Source organism: Nilaparvata lugens, chromosome 2, assembly GCF_014356525.2.
Source record: "Nilaparvata lugens isolate BPH chromosome 2, ASM1435652v1, whole genome shotgun sequence".
Taxonomy (NCBI): Eukaryota; Metazoa; Arthropoda; class Insecta; order Hemiptera; family Delphacidae; genus Nilaparvata; species Nilaparvata lugens.
Window position 1 is genome coordinate 83,957,913 of NC_052505.1, and position 22,558 is coordinate 83,980,470.

Sequence of the window (22,558 nt, forward strand, 5' to 3'; positions counted from 1 at the left end):
AATTTCTATACGTTTCAAGGTCCCCTGAGTCCAAAAAAGTGGTTTTTGGGTATTAGTCTGTATGTGTGTGTGTGTATGAGGGATTGTGTCCTCTGTATTATGGATATCCACTTGATTGATGCGAATCGTTCAACTGTGACATAATCAAAAGTCTTGAGGTTTTGGTAAAAGACGGGTTGTTTTTTTAGATTGATTTCTATAGTGAGGTCCACGATCTATTGGCAGTGTTTGATTAGCAATGGCATTGCTATCCTTGTCTTCCATTCAACAAAGCATATAGAGCTATCTCTTTCTTGCTTTGCTCTAACAAAATTGATTAACAACATTTTTCAACTTAATTATGTAAAGTCATTATGAATTATTACAATATAATTTATTGCTTAATAAATTAATTCATTATTTAAACTAGAATAAACGTTAAATTACATCAATAAACCTGTTCTGCTATCGTCTATAGAAGGCATTGACTACAGTGAGGATCGGCAACGTTTTTGTCCTATCTTTCTCCACTGCCATTATAACGTGGACCTCACTATAGTGAGATCGGAATCCCCTTTTAAAAGTGAATTTACATAGAAAACAGACAAGTATTGATTTATTTTAATTTCACTCCTTCGGCCCCTCCACATTGGTCTTACAAATCATTAAAATGCTGAGTGATGACTCTATTACTTGAAGGATTTTGGAATAGATTCTATTTTATATTCGTGTACCACTATTCCTTCATTGATAAATGAATAAACGAAAATTTATGGGACCATCTCTTATAAGAAAAATACTTTTTTTTAATCTTGGAAAATTATGGCCCTGTTGCACACAGCCGGTTGAATTTTAACCGTTATTAATTTCACGAGACCCAGAGAACGCGTTTTTGAAAACACGGCTTCTCTGATTGTTTCTCGTGGAATTAATCACGGTTAAAATTTATCCGGCTGTTGTGCAACCGGGTCATAATTTTCCAAGATTAAAAAAAAAGTATTTTTCTTATGAGAGATGGTCCCATTAATTTTCGTTTATTCATTTATCAATGAATGAATAGTGTTTATGACAAATAAACGTCAGGCTTAAGGCAAGGAAGTTATGAAAGTCAATATCGATATTCTAAAAATGTTTATTCCGCCAAAATGACGTTTAACAACAATGTAATATTCAACCTATCTATGCACTCAATTGGTGTAATTTCAATAAATTAGTTGTCTCACATCTAAAAATCTAAATCTAGTGTCCGTTTCACTATAATACTTATTGAACCAAGTTCTGCAGTTATCATAGGTATAGTATTATAAATTAGTTTTTTACCAAACCGCTATTATCATCTCTTGTAATACAGCTACTTCTATACTAATTCAAGCTCCAAAAGTCTAATAAGCCAACTCATTGATCAATATTTTATGAAGGCCATCACCTACTGAGTCGTAAAAACAGAGCGTGCTTACAGCCTTGATTATCAATGGGAATGTACTTATCGTAGAAGTTTTGAATAAACTGTTCAACTTTAAAACCGAATTTCTGATATAGAATAACTGCCGGATTATCTGCAGCCACATGTAGAGTGATGTCTTTCCCCCACATGTCTGAAATTGAACAGAGACAAATATTAGGTACATTATGATAATTAAACAAACAATAGTTATCAAAACAAAAATGAAAAATCATATTTGTAAACGATTGAATTGGAGAATTTGGGTCTGAACAACTCTTCAGTATTTTCACTTTTTGTGTAGTTGAGAAGTTGATATTGTGGCATTATTCATATTAAATGAAAAAGACTAAGAAGTTGTCAAAAAACCATAGATTTATTGATACTTGGAATGTCCGGTTTCGGTTATTACACCATTGTCAATCTCTGAAAAAAATTATGTAATAACCGAAACCGGCCTTTCTAACTTCAATAAATCTGTGGTTTTTTGACAATTTCTTAGTCTTTTTCATTCAATACTTCAGTATTTTATTATTAAATACTCCCGTATTCTCAGATCGTATACTTGATAATTTCAATGTATAACTAGCCTAATAGCATTTTAATTTTACTAATTTTGTCATCCAACTCAATTTATATGGGAATTTGTTGATTTTTGATTTAAAGTTGAGTTTATGAATATATTTTTGACGAAATGCTACTTGAGTCAATTCGGAGGTAACTCATTATCGAGTACATGCTATTTTTGAAATTATTGTTTTATTCAAGATTTCAGAAACTGCTGGAATACAAGTTGATCTCAAAAGAGTTTTTCAAATTTTCCATTATTCGTTTTGCCATGTTGACTTGAGTGTGTGGGTACAAATGAACACTTACCAATTTGAACTGAATAACTCTCATCATTCTCTTTTAATCAATAATTGACCGAAGCGAAGCTGAGGTCTTAGTTTCGACTCGATCGGCTTTTGTCTGTTTGTTTGTTTGTTTGTACCGCAGTTACAGACCGATTTGGATGAAATTTGGTATACAAGCTCTTTGAAACAAGGCGCAGAACGTATGGTAACGATTTTTGATAAAACCTCTGGTTTTAATATAAATTGTGCCGCTCTAAAATGTGCTGTATTGAATTAATGCTATTGTTGGAATGCTATCGATAGAGGACAAGAGGTTGTCAGCGGTGAACCTTGGAACGTCTGAGCCGCTCCAAATCATACTGTATTTATTAATTGAAGAAAACTTCTTACTTGATTGTACCATTTCTTCCCTTTTCAACACGATATTTCCCTGTTTCATAGATGAATAGTTTCTAGACCTACCGTACCGGCCGGAGACATCACAGCTCAGTTAGCTCTTGTTTTCGTTTTAGTATGAGATCGGAAACCGACTTGTGAGCATAAACATTCTGCATAGGCATAACAAGCCGCCATAACATTGAATCCACTTTTCATGAAAAACATTATTAGCACAACCTCCTGTCATTGTCACCAACATACCCATGTTATTTAGAATCATTTCCGTCTCACTATCGTCGGTGAGACGATTCATGGTCTAAATTGCCTACTGCATATTCCATTTTTCTGTCAGTTGACCGATTTCTTATAATTAATTGTTAGAAAATTTGTAATATTGTAAATATGGGGACGATATGAAGGTACCTCCTTGAGAGACATTTATAAGTCCGGTGTCCCTGGAAACAATATACGTGTGATGGTTATACCAGCCTCCTGTCGGTGACGGCACTTATCCGAGGGTTAACTCCTGTTTTGGGAAGTACCCTTGTCACACGAAATAGGAAAAAATGTCTAGAGTGTACTAGATTATTTTCCTGACAATTAATCAAAGGATTAATTGTACTATATTTTCTCAGGATCAAGTAACTCGACTATGGGTTCCTATATTTAGCACTTTCAAAGGAGAAAATAATAGATGTCTTGGATAAATCTTCACAATATACTGTACTTTCTTAATGGCCCTTCTCATTAGTTTGAAAGTTGTAGGCTATTCATGAGCGAGGTCTACTGTTCGCAGAACTACTAGTAATTATAATTTAAAATATGATTTCATAATTCACTTTTCACTAAATATAATATTATAAACAATTAATCTTACATGAGGCGCATTTAGCTTACATTTATCAAATGGTAGATCATGAATGTAGCAATTCCTGCCCCTCGCCACTGTGGTCTTGTAAATAGAAACGTGAGATACGTTTCAGTCGCTGAGAAATCAGGCTCCAGAAAGCAAATCCAACAATCAGTTTCTTGTACAGAGCAACGCAACTAAAATCAGGATACTGCAAGGAGTCTGTCACTGAAAACAGAAAATAATATTTACAAAAATAATTAAATTGATAATAAAAATAATTATAACTAATAATAACTGGAATATTGCTTAGCTCGATTATAAAACGTATATTATTAGACTGAAAAAACTATTTAAATACAGTAATTCATGAACTCATAAATGAATGCCATGCACTTACAAATAGGTAGTTAAAAAGGTCTGCACTTATAAAATAGGAATAGTTTACTGTCAAGAAGAATAAATATATTCTGTACTTGCAAGTTGCCCATTGTAGCCGATAAGTTTTCAGATGGAAATAAATTGGAAGTTGCATTTGTCCAAATGCTAATTAATAAATAATTATTATTAAACTAAATTTCAATTAAATACTGTAAATCACCCCGAAGACTTCTGCTACTGCAAATATTTTCAACATGGTAAACAGCTATATGGAAATTCGATGAGTGCTACTAAACAAAAATCATTTGCCAGCCCGGGAATATGACAAATGATTTGCCCTTGACAAATGATTTTTGTATAGTAGCGCTCATCGAATTTCCATATAGCTGTTTACCATGTTGTCAATATTTGCAGTAGCAGAAGTCTTCGGGGTGATCTACAGCATTTAATTGGAATTTCGTTTAATAATAATTATTCATTAATTGGCATTTGGACAAACTTCCAATTTATTTCCATCTGTAGACTGGCTGGCCGCTATGGCTTTGTATAAAATGAGCGCTGCTATCCAGAGATTGTCAGTTTGGTGTTACGGTAAGCATTCCTGACCGGCAATTAGGAGGTACTGGTTTCGATTCCCGGGCTGACAAATGTTTTTTGTATAGTAGCGCTCATCGAATTTCCATATAGCTGTTCACCATGTTGTCAATATTTGCAGTAGCAGAAATCTTCCAGGTGATTTACAGCATTTAATTGGAATTTCGTTTAATAATAATATTCTATAAGTTTTTCTCATGTAATCTAGAACTTGAAATTTTGAGTCTGTTTCTCAAAAAACACAAGTTACTTTTTCACCTATGAACTTTAACGGAACAGTTTATTTGAATTCACTAGTGGAACTAGCCAATGGTTGTAAATTTATTGTACATCCACATTTTAGGATGGATCCCAGATTTATCTCTAGCTTCAATTTGATATATTTATCAAACATAACCGAATGATAATCATAAAATTTAACAATTATTGTCGATAATTTGAGGCTCTATCCAATAGACATACAGCATTTTGAGTTACTGGAGGTTGAAATACATTCTGAATACTCGAGTAATTGGATAGTTTTTGTGAGATATACCTAAATTTTTATTTCCTTCCCATACGCATAGAACTCTCAATACGATAGGATACACATGTCCTTGAATGTTTCTTTGATCACAAGTAGTCGAATTAACTATCAGATTACGTTTACAAACTCTAGTTGACCGAGCGAAGTGAGGTCTAAGATTCAAGTCGGCGGTTTGGCATTTCTCTTAATGTTTAAATGTTTATATGTTGCGCCATTTACGGCGAAACGCGGTAATAGATTTTCATGATTTGACAGGTATGTTCCTTTTTCAATTGCGCGTCGACGTATATACAAGGTTTTTGGAAATTTTGCATTTCAAGGATAATATAAAAGGAAAAAGTAGCCTCCTTCATACGCCAATATTAGAGTAAAAATCAGACTATAGAATTATTCATCATAAATCAGCTGACAAGTGATTACACAGATGTGTGGAGAAACCAGTCTATTGCTGTATTTCCATAAGGTCTATAGTTTCAATCAGGTACTTGTGGATGAGAATACTGCGTGAGGTCTACTGTTCACAGAACTACTAGTATAAAAGGAAAAAGGAGCCTCCTTTATACGCCAATATTAGAGTAAAAATCAGACTATAGAATTATTCATCATAAATCAGCTGACAAGTGATTACACAGATGTGTGGAGAAGCCAGTCTATTGCTTTATTTCCATAAGGTCTATAGTTTCAATCAGGTACTTGTGGATGAGAATACTGCGTGAGGTCTACTGTTCACAGAACTACTAGTAATTATTGGAAATATTTGACAACTGCTTACCATTAATTCCAGGCCAAAAATAGCGACAACACAGGTTATTGATTGTTTGAATATGTTGAGGTTTCAAATAACTGTAATCGATGGAGTCTCTTGATATGAAATCAGAATTGCTTGGATCAGTCTCAACACCTCTTTTACTTTTTAATTCATGTAGTACTTTCAGATAAGGAGGCCTACATGAGGTATCGCGCCAGATGAACGGTTTCAATGTTCTGAAACAGGTTGAATACCAAATATAAACGAAATTATTTCAAGAAAAAATATCTATAACAAATAATTAAAGTACAAAAATAATTTATATCAGGATAACAGTTAGTATAACAATAACAGTAATCTAATCAATATAACTACATGTTATGTGTTATTAATCCAGGAATTTATGCACTTAGAAGGCTGGAACCCATATGCAACACAGTAACTTTAAAATCAGCTTATTTTGCCACTATACACGCACACATTTCATATGGAATTGAAGTATATGGAGGGACAAGTTTAGCTAATCTAAACAAAATAGATACTAAAACTACAAAAAGAATCGGTAAGAATAATTTTGAATATTAATAATAATCAACAGTCATGTAGGTCACTTTTTAAGAAGCTAGGATTTATGACTGTGTATGGCCTTTACATCTACAAAACAATTTTACATGTAAAAAATATCGAGCACTCATTCAATAGGCAATCAAATGTTCACGATTACCATACAAGATATAGAAATGATTTCATTATAATGGAACATAGGAGAGAAAAATTTTAACAAAGTCCAACATAAATGGGAATGAAATTCATGAGGTACCTCCCGAGTAGCATCAGAAGCAAAACGGATAGGGCAAGATTCAAAATCGAGTTGAAAAAGTACCTGATAGAGTTAGAAACTTATAGTTTTGAAGAATTCTATAGTAAGGTCCACGTTATAATGGCAGTGGATGAAGATAGAAGAACAGCGTGGCCGTTTCTCTGTCTTAATTAATTATATTTCTACACTGTCAAAAACAGATTTGGCATCGTTGCGGAGCTAGAAAAGGATAGTACTACCTGCTTTGTCGAATGATAGACAAGGATAGCAACATCAAAGTTTATCAATTACTGTCATTATAAGGTGGACCTCACTATACCGTGGGCATTAGGGATCTTACCTACCTTGTTTGTTATTGTTGTCCTCCTTTTTTGTTTGTGTTTCTTTCTATCTTTCTAGTTTTATGTTAAGATTAGAAGTATTTTTTAATGAGATGACGCATTCATGAACAATATACATTGTATGTCTTGAATAAAGAGATTGATTGAATCAATATAAATGCATGAATATGCGTGAAGATTGGAGAATCAATTCAAAATACAGGTCCTACCGTATTCATTTTTTCAAATTATTTTAAAATTCATTATTATTTTCTATAATTATCGTTCAAGTCAACCTACACTATTATTTTAAACTATACTGTCATATACTTTTTTACACTATATTATTGACCGAGCGAAGTGAGGTCTAAGATTCAAGTCGACGTTTTGGCATTCCTCTTAATGTTTAAATGTGTATATGTTGCGCATTTACGGCGAAACGCGGTAATAGATTTTCATGAAATTTGACAGGTATGTTCCTTTTTGAATTGCGCGTCGACGTATATACAAGGTTTTTTTGAAATTTTGCATTTGAAGGATAATATAAAAGGAAAAAGGAGCCTCCTTCATACGCCAATATTAGAGTAAAAATCAGACTATAGAATTATTCATCATAAATCAGCTGACAAGTGATTACACAGATGTGTGGAGAATCCAGTCTATTTCTGTATTTCCATAAGGTCTATAGTTTCAATCAGGTACTTGTGGATGAGAATACTGCGAGGTCTACTGTTCACAGAACTACTAGTCATATAGTAAGGCGGGATGCAGACCGGAGAAACGCATTTCGTGAAGCCCTCTTTCATGAAACTTGTTGCATGCAATCCGTTTCACTCGCGCATGCATACAAAAGAAACGTTCCCTGCTTAATCTTATCAGTCGATTGCGAGCAACTCTCGTTTCACGTTTCCTGAAACTTTTTTCACGTAACGCGTTTCTCCGGTGTGCATCCCGCCTAAGCCTAGCCTATATTACGGTTGTAAAGCATATGCTCCATTCATATGTCAAAATTGAACTGCCTGACGACGGGTGAAAACCATCCAGTGGTATGATCTGCTTTTTGAGACCCAACTGGATTTTATTATTACACTGAAGCCCTGCTTTCAAATAATAAAATTCTATTAATTTTCTGCTATGCTAGACAGGATAAAGAATACCATTGGGTCTAAAGGATGAGTTCACACCTTGGTAGCCAAAATGTGGAAACTCTCATAAGAACCAATGGTATTCTCTTTTTGTTTAGAATAACAGAGAAGTATTGAAAAGCAGAAGATTTTAGTAAGGCTTGGACAAACATACAAGATTCTGTCAAATTAATTATTCAGGTACAAGGTTATTGAAAGAAATTTGACCATTTAATTTAGAACATAACTTACCATAAATGCCGTATAACTTATCATACACATAAAATGAAAAATGTCTCACCTGTTAGTGTATTGACTACAAACAAAATCAACGTCTGGGTATACGCCTCTTGACAGCAATGTATTTTCTTCTATGCCGTCCCTCGGAGAATGACCAGATTTTACCTGAAGATAAATCATTTATCAACCAGTTCTTGAAAATCCCAGTCAGCATAAAAAGTTGAAAAGCAAAATAAAATGTTCTAAAACAATTTCTCAATAAGTTTGGTTTTAAAACAACTTTAATGTGAGTTTCAAACAATTTCAAAATTTGTACAATATAGTTGATTTGGTATTATATTAAAGTTGTTTTGATATGAGTTTACAATGTTTTACAATTGTTTCAATCAATTTCAATATAAGTTTTAAAACTACCGGTAGGCTATATCAAAATTGTATTAAAATGAGTTTTAAAACAATTTTAAAATTGTTTTAATATAGTCAAATTGGTATTATATTAAAACTGTTCCAATATCAGTTACAACTGTATTAAAATTGTTTAAATTAATTTTATACAAGTTCAAAAATAATTGTGAACTGATCTTAAAACTGTTCCAATATTAGTTCACATCTGTACTGAAATTGTTTCAATAATTTTTAATACAAGTTTAAAATAGTTTTGAACTGATATTAAAACTGTTCCAATATTAGTTCACATCTGTATTGAAATTGTTTCAATTAATTTTTAATACAAGTTTAAAATAGTTGTGAACTGATATAAAACTGTTCCAATATTAGTTCACAACTGTATTGAAATTGTTTCAATTAATTTTTAATACAAGTTTAAAATAGTTGTGAACTGATATTAAAACTGTTCCAATATTAGTTCACAACTGTATTGAAATTGTTTCAATTAATTTTTAATACAAGTTCAAAGATTTATATCAAAATTGTATCAACAAGAGTTAGAAACAATTTTAGAATCAGTTAATTTAATTATTAATAAATTGTTTTATTGGCAGAAATATAAAATTACAACATCTTAGAAATACATAATAAAAGCAATACAAATTTTACAACATGAGAAAATACTATTACAAAATAAAATGCAATTGAGAAGTTTGAGATGGTAATATAAAATTGATTACAAAACTATTGCGAAAATTTAGTTACTGAGGCCGACAGTCGCATATGAAGGCACATATTAATAGCAGTATCAAAGATTTATCAATTTTAGCTTCGAAGTATATTGTGCAATATTAGATACAAGTCTACATGGAATTCTAAAAAAAGTATCTATTCGGTATTATATTAAAATTGTTTTGAAATGAGTTTACAACTGTTTTAAAATTGTTTCAATGAATTCTTATACAAGTCTGAAAACTAATATCAAAATTGTATTAACATATCATTTAGAAATAACTTCAAAATTGGTTTGATATAATTAGTTAGGTAATATATTAAAATGTTTTGATACCAGTTCGGAATGGTTCTCAAACAGTCTCGAATCAGTTTTGTTAATATTCTTACATCACTGGAGCATGATAAATTAAATTATTTCCAACTCTATTACAATTTGGATTTTGGCAAAGTAGAAATATGTATCGTATCTTCCTTTTCATCACAGGAAGATAGAATAATTCAAAGTACAATACAAGGAATTTCAAAAAACAAATATAATGAGTTAACATTAGTCCTAATCAATTCAGTATTGAATTCTATATAGAATACATATGTATATTTGGAGAGAAGTCTTTTTATTCACATCTATTTTTGCATGCATTGACAGTTGATTTTCTTGAATGAAACGTAAATGCTCAACTAGTCCAATATACGGGATTCTCGTACTTTTAACTTGAAAAAATAAACCTTTATTCTTGTTCGATAGTTTTGAATACATTGGTTCATACGCCAAACTCCGAATTTAGAGAAAGGATGACTCAGTCTTAAGTCTTCTAAACTCCTAATATATAAACTATTTAATATATAGCTAGGTACTTTGAATAATTTGTAGTCAATATTCACCTTGGTCGCTTCCTCGCTAAGGATTCTTTTTTCCTTTTCTCATTCTTTTCCTCTCATGGTAGAACGAAGATAATCGTCAAAATTGAAATAACTGCAACCCCTTGAGCGCTTCAAACGTCTCAGCTTCAGTTTAGAATACAGTGGATAAACTGATCGATCTAATTTTTCTTTTGGAACCATTTTCACCGTAGTTTCAAGATCTTGCAGGAGAACATGTTCATCGTATTGATTCAAAGGTATTAATCTGTATAAAGAAATTTAAGAAATATAGAAAATGTAGGTGACAAAAGTTAAAGTAATGCCCACAAGAAAAGAATTACTCTGAATGCACCGATAAAATTTACTTGAGAATGCGAAGGTAGAACCAGAGACGAGCATTCTAGGATAACTTATTTAAACAGTATCTTTACTCTATGGTAGAATTCACCAGAAAAGAGGTGCCTTTGTAATTATTCTAGATTTTATCCCTGTATATTCAAACATTTTATTTGTAGTAAAAATTCTTGCGATTTGTGATTTTGGTATCATTAAAAATGATTATTAGAACTCTAGACGCCAGTAAAGCGTTATCACCTATCTCGAGAAACGAGGGTGGATTCCATCAAGTATATAGGCCTACTTAACCTTAATCAAGTCAATATAAATGAATGAATTATTGAATATATGAATACTAGTAGTTCTGTGAACAGTAGACCTCAGTAAGATACATTGGCCTGTTGTTATGTTTTCTCAAAAATTAATAAAAAAATTATCAATTTAAAATGTCTAGAAAAAATCCTAAATAAACATAGAGCTTTCTGTCCTATATCGTACCGTGACGTGTCGTCCCGGAATGTGAGTGTGAGCGCTTTTATCAGGTCTGGCTGCAACTATCTACAACGTTGATGGAAAGATACATTTTCAAGATGTTCGATGTTTTTGAACGGGTAGTATTATAGTCAACTGTCGGGTAGACTATAGTCGACGGTTTGGCATTTCTCTTAATGTTTGAATGTTTATATGTTGCGCATTTACGGCGAAACGCGGTAATAGATTCCATCAAATTTGACAGATGTTCCTCTTTAAATTGCGCGTCGACGTATAAACAAGGTTTTTGGAAATTTCGCATTTCAAGGATAATATAAAAGGGAAAAGGAGCCTCCTTCATACGCCAATATTAGAGTAAAAATCAGACTTAGAATTATTCATCATAGCTGACAAGTGATTACACAGATGTGTGGAGAAGCCAATCTATTGCTGTATTTCCATAAGGTCTATAGTTTCAATCAGGTACTTGTGGATGAGAATACTGCGTGAGGTCTACTGTTCACAGAACTACTAGTAGTCAACTGTCTACTAACGTTGATGGGAAGATACATTTTCAAGATGTTCGATGTTTTTGAACGGGTAGTATTATAGTCCACTAGACAGCTGATTTATGATGAATAATTCTATAGTCTGATTTTTACTCCAATATTGGCGTATGAAGGAGGCTCCTTTCTCCTTTTATATTATCCTTGAAATGCAAAATTTCCAAAAACCTTGTCGACGCGCAATTAAAAAAGGAACATACATGTCACATTTCATAAAAATCTATTACCGCGTTTCGCCGTAAATGTGCAACATATAAACATTTAAACATTAAGAGAAATGCCAAACCATCGACTTAAATCTTTCCTCACTTCAAACCTCACTTCGCTCGGTCAATGACTGTTGATCAAAAATTGAGCTACTGCCAGCGACCTCAACTCGATGTTTGTGTGATGTATAGTATTTCGATACAGGACCTATACCCGTAAGACTAGATAATATCTCAAGAAGTTTTGAAAAAACAACAGAACTTCTAAAAGGGCCAAGCCACACAAAGCGCTTTTTCAGGCGAGTCAGCAGCGCAGGAAGCCTCCGATTGGCTGATTCCCTAACGCCAACCCAATTAGCCAATCGGAGAGCTTCCTGCCCTTCCGACTCGTCTGAAAAAAACGCTTCGTCTGACTTGGCCCTTTAAGGTACCTACTTATGAGACGTGCAATATTTGCTACATTAAGCTGGGTTTTCGTTTGTGCGTGAATTCCGTCGTTGACCACGACAGGGTGAGGATCTCAGATTAGGTGTATTTCAATCTGCCTAAATAACCCAAAAGATTATGTTTTAATGAGGGAGGTTGTGTTTATACTTTTAGATTATGTTTAATTATGTTTTAATTGTAATAAGGCATTGAGTTTATACTTTTAAATGGCAATTGTTGATACATATTATTGTATTTTATCATACATTGTATTATTGGAAATGTTTTGATTCTTGAATAATAAACACAAATAAATAGATCAGCTGTTTTAGCACACTTGAAATTTGGACAATATGAATGTCAACAATGCTTGTCGTCGTCGACTGCGGAAGTTTACGCAAAATAAAATGCACCTTAAGATAGTGATTTAACAGTATTCATTATTTGTGTTGGCTATGTTCATATCATTTGTATACTCTACTATAATCTATTACTCTATGATGCATGTATGTATGTTAGCTACCTTTGTAACTTAATAATGTACATATATTATTATTTATTGTATTATTACCGTATATCATTGTATTGTCATCTATCATAATCAATTACATCACATACGCACAAGTTTTGAGCTCATGTCGGCATTATGCTCAGCAAAAAAAAACATTGTGTGAAAATTGTCGATATGGCGTATTGTGCCCATGACAATAAAATAAACAATGAATCAGATAAATTAATATTCTTGAGGCGTATATTACACTATAGGCTCAACTCACAACAAGGCGACTCAGGTCGAGAAGAGACTCGACTCTAGTCGAGAGCATGTGTATTCAAATGGTGACGTCGCGGAGACTAGAGTCGACTGGTCTGAGTGTCACCATTTGGAAACACATGCTCTCGACTAGAGTCGAGTCTCTTCTCGACCTGAGTCGCGTGAGTGTAAGTTGAGCCTTAGTGAGGTCCACGTTATAATGGCAGTGGAGAAATATAGGAGAAAAACGTTGCCGATCTTTTGTCTAATCAATGCTTTCTATAGATGGTAGATACAGGTTCATGTCGTTAACGGTTCATTCTCATTAAAATAATCAATCATATTTTATTAAGCAAAAAATCATATTTTTCAATAATTTCATAATGAATTTCCATAATTAAGATGAAATATTTTGTTAATTATTTATTAATTCTACATTTTTAAAAGACGATCTGTCAACAGAGCAGAGTGAGAAAGAGATAGCGCTATCCGCTTTGTTGAATGACAGACAAGTATAGCAATACCATTGCTAATCAAACACTGCCATTATAACGTGGACCTCACTTTAAGGACACCAGATTCGAGTATCACTAGTGTCAGAGAATCATCGCTGGGCATCAAGCCAAATTGCTGCTATTGCACGCGTACACCACTGGTGTCAAAGTGTAATACCATATTACTAATACTTGTTTTCACATTGGAATTGTGAAGTCACAAAAGTGATATGACATTAATTTATCGGCCGACACTCATAATAATAATTATTATTGTCCTCCAATTGGCTAATCTTCACCAACAGCTGATACTAAGCCAGTGGCGCCATTTCACCAAACTGCTGGGGGGGGGGCAAAAACCAAGAGGTATGAAGGAGGGGAAGGAAGGATAGAGGGTCCTGGGGTTTCCTCATAAATGTTACATTCGAAGATGTTATTATATACTTCATTTTCCCCAGTTTTATACAAATGTGGTTGAAGTATCAATAGAAACATACACATTATTAGTTATTGAACCATGAAATATAGGCCCACAGAGAGGCCGTGAAGTAGGAATAAAGTGAAACAGGTTTCTTAAAAATCATGGAAACAGAAAAATTTTTCTTTTACAATGACAATTTCATTAGGGATCATATTCTAATTGGAAAATAACTTTCAGTTAGAAAGCTAAAGAAACATTAAGCTGTTCCCATAATTCTCACCAACTCTGTACATACATTTTTGATTGTCTGTTGTGCCCTTTCTTTTACTTTCACTGTGACATCTTGCAACTTGTTAATTCTCAAATTTAAATACTTTATATGCAATAACTCACTTATTGGGCCCTGATCAATAATTGTACCCATTCTATATTTGAGCTTCAACTATACTAAAGAGTAAAGTATATTCTTTATTACTCCGTACCCGTAGCCATACTTTCAAGGCAATTTTGCTACATTGTTGATACTGTAGAAGGAATTATACTAATGCTGTTTGAAAAAGTATTAAATCAGTATGAGATTCTAAGGATTCGTGTTGATAGACCCGCATTTTCATTATCTTATCCTTGGGGGGGGCCTAGTCCCCCCTGCCCCCTCTAAATGGCGCCCCTGTACTAAGCTAATTGGAGGATAATATTATAGGTGTCGGCCAACAATCGTTAAGTGTGGAAACGGCCAATATCGTATTACAGCAGTAAACTGAAGTTTACTGTGATATTTAAATATTGCATTAAACTAGAATTATTACAGTTCAGGAACTAGAAATAAATTATCAAACTAAATAATAATTATAAGTAGGAGAAGCAAGGGATGATGATGGGAATGTATGTGTGGATCAAGGCGTGAAATGATAACACATTTTGCAAATTCATTTCTATACGGTTTATTATATTACATTATCCCAACACAAAACTCACTCTTGTCATTTTGATTTAGAGTAGAATTTTCCCTTTTGTGTAGTTGAGAAGTTGATATTGTGTAATTATTATTCATATTGAATTAAAAAGACTAAGAAATTGTCAAAAACCACAGATTTATTGAACTGTACTTAGAAAGACCGGTTTCGGTTATTACACCATTGTCATCTCTGATAAACTCCGTTTACTCCTGATAAATAAGTTTATCAGATATTGACAATGGTGTTGTAACCGAAACCGGTCTTTCTAAGTATCAATAAATCTGTGGTTTTTGACAATTTCTTAGTCTTTTTCATTCAATACAGTAGAATTATTGGTGTATTTCTGTACTAGAAGGAAGATAAGTTATGGATGGGCACGTTAAGCCGTCAATCCCGTTTGCCTTAAAACAATAATATTGTTAGTGGTGTCATCTATACTATAATAAAGGAAAGAACTGGCTTATACACGTACGGGATAGGAAAATTATGTTTGACGCATCATCACATCTGAACTACTGGACTGATTAACTTGAAATTTTGCATATTAGATTCCTAATTAACTGAGGATGGTTAAAGGCCTATTTCAAACTCTTCAAGATTGCATTAGGTCAAGTTTTCATTTTGTCAAGTTTCAAAAAAGACCCTTGCGGAGCGCTGGTTACCTGCTAGTCGGTCCTGACCCGAAAGCTCTGACACCAGACCTGAGCTACTAAATTTATCTGATACTAATATTTAGAAGAAAGTACTGTATTTTACTTTTGTAATATTATTGTAAGGATCTAAAGGGTCGACAGTAATACGACCTCTGCTTACTTCCATCTACAAAATCATTAAAAAGTCGAAAAAGTAGAGTGTCTTCACCATGATCAACAGACAATATTTCCATCATCATCTCTTACATTCTCCGTAACGTACTGCATTTTTATCAGTAGGGGAACTGATAGTGCAAGGATGGCACTACTTCAAAAATCAACATAGGTTGAAAATAAGAAAACTTACTCATTTGAAGAAGCGCCAACAGAACTCTTATTCATCCAAGGCCAGACATGTTTGTTTGTATCTTCTTCGCTTTCAGAAGAACTTTCGTCACTTGACGATTCACTCTCACTTTCCAAGTTACTTGCAGTGTCTGCATTATTGACAGAAGTTGTGGAGCAACTGTCGCTGTCTCTGTCTCTAAACTGTACTTCTGTCTCACTCTCGCTTCCCGAGTCGTTGCCAATCAGATTGTAATCGTTTACAGGATACTGAAAAAAGATACGGTACAGATGAGCGATATTTTCCAAAAGATGGTTTGAATGATTCCAGTTTTCTAAGACTGAATGTTGGTTACACCAACCAGGGTATTGTGATTTGCAAGAAAATCTAATTCATGACGTAGGGTAACAAGACTGACCCAAAACGCCGATTGTTATAATTATATAGAGACGGTTTCCCAGCTCGGGATTTGGCCAAGTTCTAGACTTTAAACAGCTGGAGTCAGAAAATTGGCTTTCTGAAACGGGGCTTAGTCGTAGTCATAGTCACGTTTAAATTATATTTCGAAAAACTAGAAAATTGAGCACAAATAAAATAAAGGGAAAAGGTCAATTTTCTGACTCCAGCTGTCTAAGCTCCAGTCTAGAACCATAGAGAAACAATAGCTCAAGTAGATATCCCATGGTAAATCGCGATTATGTCGCAACTTTTACTGTTATCTTAAGCCGATAGTCCATGTAATTCTTTCCCGTGAAGATGTGTGACGCTGGTAGTCTCTCATATTGTGCCGTTCATACACTCTCACCCCAACAAAACAGTAAAACTCGACAGTAATTGGCTTGAGTTAACAGTAAAAGTTGTGACATAAACGCCCTATGCCATGGGATATCTACTTACGCTATTGTTTCTCTATGCTAGAACTTAGCTAAATTCCAAGCTCGAAAACCGGCCTATAGAGTGAGGCATAAGTATGGCAACAGCTTGATATTTCTGTTACAAGGATAATTTTGTCTTACAAGTATGGCAAATGGGATAATATTTGTTTCTGTATAATTTTATTTAAATTTGTACAATTTTCAACATGTATGACAAATGTTATGGGAAAATTTTGCCTCACTCTGTATATGAAAAAAACGCAACTTGATTTTGATTTTGCAATGATATCAGAGTTCAAACAATGATAACAGCATCTACACAAGTAGTTATTCAACTGTTTTGTTTAATAACCACTGTTAATATAATTTTTCAGCAAGGTGCAGAAAATGGCGTTAAGTAACGCCAGCTAAATCTTAACAAGCTATTTTTAATACAAATTAAATATTTGATTATTCAAACAATATTTTTAAAACCTGCACAACAGGTTTCACATTGCGGGCATGCTGCAGGAGTGCAGCTCTCCGCTAATAATAATAAATATTATTATTATATTTAATAGCCTGTTATATATATTAATAATAATAATAATAATAAATATTATTATTATAGCTCTCCGCTACTTCAACAGGCTACCTGCAGGAGTGAGACAGTTGGATACCAGCAAGTTCGCGAGTGTTGTGACCGGATTTTTGAGAGCCAGGGCTTATTATGATGTCCATGAATTTTTAAACGATGATCCGTCTCAAAAAATATCTGGCTAACTTGCCAGTAAGTCAAAGAGCAAGGCCTTAGATGTTAACAAAGTGTTATTTATTTTGATCGCTGCCATCTTAATAAATTAGTGTTTTTGACTTTTATTGTGAAATAACGCCATCATTCCCACAAGTGTTGGGTAATGGATGAAGGTAACATAAAGAACGGCTCAACTTGTTTTAGCGCAAACATCATGAGAATCGACCCTATATTTCTAAAGCAATCCAAAGTTATCGTCAAACATACAAAACCACAAACGAATCACTGGAGCCTCAAGTAGAAACTGGCTCAGCTCGTTCTAATACTACATTATATCACTTAAATAGTTCATTTAAGCACCCCATTGCACACATAAATAATAATGGCGTCTACTATTATAGTCTGTGTAAAATAAGTTGAGACTTGGCCCTCCATCCGAAGAAATTACAGGGTTGCCAAATCGTGTAAAATTGCAACTTCCTCAAATTTTGAATTCAACAACAGAATTGGAAAAATAGAATAACATCCTCGATATACTAGTAGTGCTAGAAAAGATCCAGGGTTGAAGGAAATTTAACTTTCATGATAAAATTGGAAACATAAATTTGTTTTTCTTTTGAATATCACTCCTCTCAGAGCAAGGGACGTCGTAATTCGTAATAATTTTATATCAAATTAACGCGGAGAATGTCTCCTTTCTATTGGTGTCAGGATAATTTTTATCCGACCTATAGTTATTTTTTAATTAATGTTTGTGTTCGTCAATGTCGAGACATTTCAAGCAGAAAACATGAAATTTTCGACATGCTAGAAACTTTTTTGTTTCAAAAGATAAGTAGGTGGTGAAAGCGAGAATTTTTTTCAGAAATAATTGAAATTATTTTTCCAATTGACAAACATACTCGGAAGAACGTATTTTGGCCTTCCAGGAGTTTCAAAGTCAAGGATAGCGGCTGAATGGTGTGCCACCATATGCTATCAATAGCTGGGATCAACAAAAACAAAATACAGAACGATTGAAAAATTCATCAACAGCAAGCCACGTGATTATGAATAGTTTTAATGACAACCTCGCCTCAAATAATCCAAGCAGTGTTTCATTACAGCCTTTCTAGAGGCAGTCAGCTGCTTACGTTTGAAATAATTCAGTCAAATATCTCGTAAATTGCCAGCTTTTAGCATACAATTTGGTACACAATGCATACCATGCAGCCGCTCTCGTAACTTTAAAATTCCTTGGAGACCAAAATACAATCTTCCAACTACTTTTGACAATTATTGAAAAAATAATTTCAATTATTTCTGAGAAACTTTCTCGCTTACACCACCTACTTATCTTTTGAAACAAAAAAAAATTTCAGCATGTCGAAAATTTCATGTTTTTTGCTTGAAATGTCTCGACATTGACGAACATTAATTAAAAAATAACTATAGGTCGGATAAAAATTATCCAGACACTACAAGAAAGAAGACATTCTTCCCGTTAGTTTGATATAAAATTATTACGTATTACGACGCCCCATGATTCTGAGAGGAGTGATATTCAAAAGAAAAACAAATTTTCGCAATGTTTCCAATTTTATCATAGAAGTTAAATTTCCTTTTAATCCTTCAACCCTGAAACTTTTAGAGCACTATCGGGGATGTTATTCTACATCCAATTCTGACGTTGAATTGGAAATTTGAGAAAGTTGCAATTTGACACGAATTGGCAACCTTGTGATTTCTTCGGATGGAGGGCCAAGTCTATTTTACACAAACTATAGCTGCCAGTAGTAAAAAACGCCGAGCGCGCTGCTAGTGTGAAAAAATTTCACAGAAACATTAGCAGCGTCCGATCCTGAGATCCACCCTTCAAAGGGTCAATAAGCAAAGCTTTAGTAGCCGCCACTAAACCACTAATAATCCATGATCCAATATCGTGATCGATGACCAGGGTTCCCCGGATAGATCGTGTCAAAAATTAAAACTGTATTTTACACATAGATGGCGGCGTCACAGACCAGCATAGTCATCATTGAAAAAATGCTCTGAAGAATAAAAACTCCTTCCAATGAGCCACCTTGATAGGGTAGGTGAGCGCCCCGTCACTGAATGCGGCAGACAGTTGAACATCCTGATTGCCAGCACTGGAAAAAATCCTTAAACCTAGACAGTCGACGGCGCGGAACATCCAAGTTGGTCCTCCCCCAAGTATTGTAGGTGTGCACTTCCTCTCTTCTTGAGAACATAGACTGGTGTTTTTTGACGTGCAAGAGTGATGCTAATATGTAAAGTCCATACACAGTATGGATGCCCAGACGTTGGAAAATGGGCTGGCAGTGAGCATCAAACTTGCTATAAGACAACACACGAAGTGCCTTTTTTTGAAGAAAAAATCTGATATGGCGCACTCACACAACTTTCCTCGCTCATTGAACTGTAAGCCCCATTCTTTAAGGAGAATAATTTAGGGGAATAAAATAGTGACGATTGGTAGCAACATATTTGAAACTACGATCAGACTACTGTATATGTGTATATATAATTGTTTTCAGAGTACTTTTTCCTTTGTGTAAATTGTGAAATTCGATATTTTTTAAAAGTCGTCAAAACAGCTGTTCTACAGATGAAATATCTCGACTATATTTGTGTTCTTTTTATGAACTGCTCTACCTACCTACCTCATGCACGAGAAGGAAGTTACAAAGTCCATTTCTCAAGGATGGGGTGGACCCCCCATTAGTTTCCCAGAAAAGAGACTCATGCCAGTTAATAGAGCTGATAAATAACTATACAGGGTATGAATTTGAAAAAAAACGGTAAAGTCATTTTTTAGAAAATCGTGAAAAACATGGTTTTTTAGTAATTATCCGCCATTTTTCTCAAGAATATTATGGAGCTCCTGCAATTTTCCCAGAAATGAGACTCATGTCAGTTGATAGGGCTTATGAATAGCTATCCATGGTATAAATTTGAAGAAAATCGTTAGAGCCGTTTTTGAGAAAACCGTGAAAAACATGGTTTTTTAGTGATTATCCGCAATTTTTCTCAAGAATATTACGGAGCTCCTGCAATTTTCCTAGAAATGAGACTTATGTCAGTTGATAGGGCTTATAAATAGCTATCTATGGTATAAATTTGAAAATCGTTAGAGCCGTTTTCGAGAAAACCGTGAAAAATATGGTTTTTTTACTAATTATCTGTCATTTTTGAATTGAATTTAATTTCTTATTGTCGGATCCTCATGGTATAAGGACCTTAAGTTTAAAATTTCAAGTCAATCGGTTGATTAGGAATGGAGCTATCGTGTTCACAGACATACACACACACAGACCAACACCCAAAAATCATGTTTTTTGACTCAGGGGACCTTGAAACCATAGAAAACTTGAAATTAGGGTACCTTAATTTTTTTGGAAAGCAATACTTTCCTTACCTATGGAAATAGGGCAAGGAAAGAAAAAAACAGGAGAATGTCCTTAGCATGTGCTGAATGACCCCACACAAGTATTCCATACTGGATAAGACAGCTGAACACAGCTTGAAACAGCATCAGCAGTCTATGGGAACTCAGAAGTCATTTCATTTTCCGGAGCAAATAGACCACTCTAGAAAGTTTTCTACAGACTTTGATGATGTGAGGTTCCCATGACAACTTGGTGTCCACGCTGAGGCCAAGCAAGGTGACAGGAGCAGCACTGACAACCGCTGTTCTGGTCAATGCACACAGCATCTCTTGGGTTTTGCTCTCATTCAACTTGAGCTTATTTGCGCAAAACCAACTCTTTGCCTCTTCAAAAAACTCGTGAGCCTTCACTTGTAATAGCCATGTTCAGTTGATATCACTATATTTTCCCTAAGTGCAGAGCTCTTTTGGATAGTTTCAATGAATTAGAAAAACATTATGTATGAATTAAATTAGATACTAGTGTAGATTAACAATACATATCGGTGTAGATTAACAATACATATCGGTGTAGATTCATATTACATCATATTGCTTTACCTGTTCACAAGCAACACTTTCTTACCTTGCAAAAATAATCATGTTCGGCAAGACATGAGTGTGTGTTGATGACTATCACATCATCCTGCTCGATTCCCTTCTTCATGTTGGTATTTGGAATTATTCTTTTCAAATTGTAAGATTAAGAGCCATGTACTTTCATAGACCGCCGCACTTCTCAACTGACCTGCAAACAAAGAGTTTGATTGAAAATTTATTGATTCGATTCCAAAATATTTTTTTATTAAATTGAATTGAGTCTGATGCTTTTAGGCAAGCGACTGGAAAGCATGGGCCGTAGTAAGGGCAGCCCGTAGTAAGGGTTGTAGACAATAACTACCTACTAATTAAAAATAAAAATGCCTTGTGACTTTCTTGGTTACCATGAGTTTTTATCTCAAGAGAATAGTTAATCAGCAACTATATATTTTCAACTATTAGTTGATACAAACTAATGTGATTTCTGTGAAAATATTAGTAAATTATAATAGGTAGGTACTCAAAAGAATTATAATGGCATATTCATTTTCAAGTTTTGAATAGGACTAGCGCGTCTTGATTTTTTCAATTTATCTCATATAAATTAAAAGTCGATATCGTTAAAAGTATATAAACATAGGTGAGTAAAATTGTTTTCTTTAAAAAAAGTAGGATAAAACTACATGTAGGCTGATAGAATGTGCATATTACAATAGTAGGCTAAAGCACAAAAGCTGATATTCAGACGTTTGTTTCCTTGCCTAAATCCTAAACTTTCGGGGTCATATGACATGTGGGTTGATGTACTGAACACTATATAATTGAAATTACATTATTGGTAAACAATGTAAGCTAATGCCATTGATTAACCAAATAACAATTGAAAACCATGAGTATACAAAGGTCTATGACAATAAATTAATATGACAAATGGTAAATTAGAATACCTTTGAAGGAATCAGAAATTATTGGACATCTGTAGTTTAGAAGACACAACCTACTTTACCAGTTCCAAAGATCTAAAAATGAGAATGCTCAAAGCACACAAAATCAGCAGACGGAAGTAGAGCAAATTATTTTCATTTGTATAAATTTTGTCAATGATCAGCTGTTTATTTACAAATCATATGGTGCGATGAT

At 33.9% G+C, this 22,558-nt stretch overlaps 1 protein-coding gene across 1 annotated transcript; it reads right to left on the reverse strand.

Annotated features, from left to right (window-relative positions):
- Positions 1 to 1,100: 1,100 nt before the first annotated feature.
- Positions 1,101 to 22,542, reverse strand: LOC111052715. Its single transcript, XM_039420230.1, is given in 7 exon segments — positions 1,101 to 1,574; positions 3,546 to 3,662; positions 3,665 to 3,730; positions 10,325 to 10,503; positions 15,865 to 16,112; positions 21,465 to 21,626; positions 22,366 to 22,542. Coding segments are annotated over 6 exon segments (864 nt in total). The 5' UTR covers positions 21,546 to 21,626; positions 22,366 to 22,542; the 3' UTR covers positions 1,101 to 1,401.
- Positions 22,543 to 22,558: the final 16 nt, after the last annotated feature.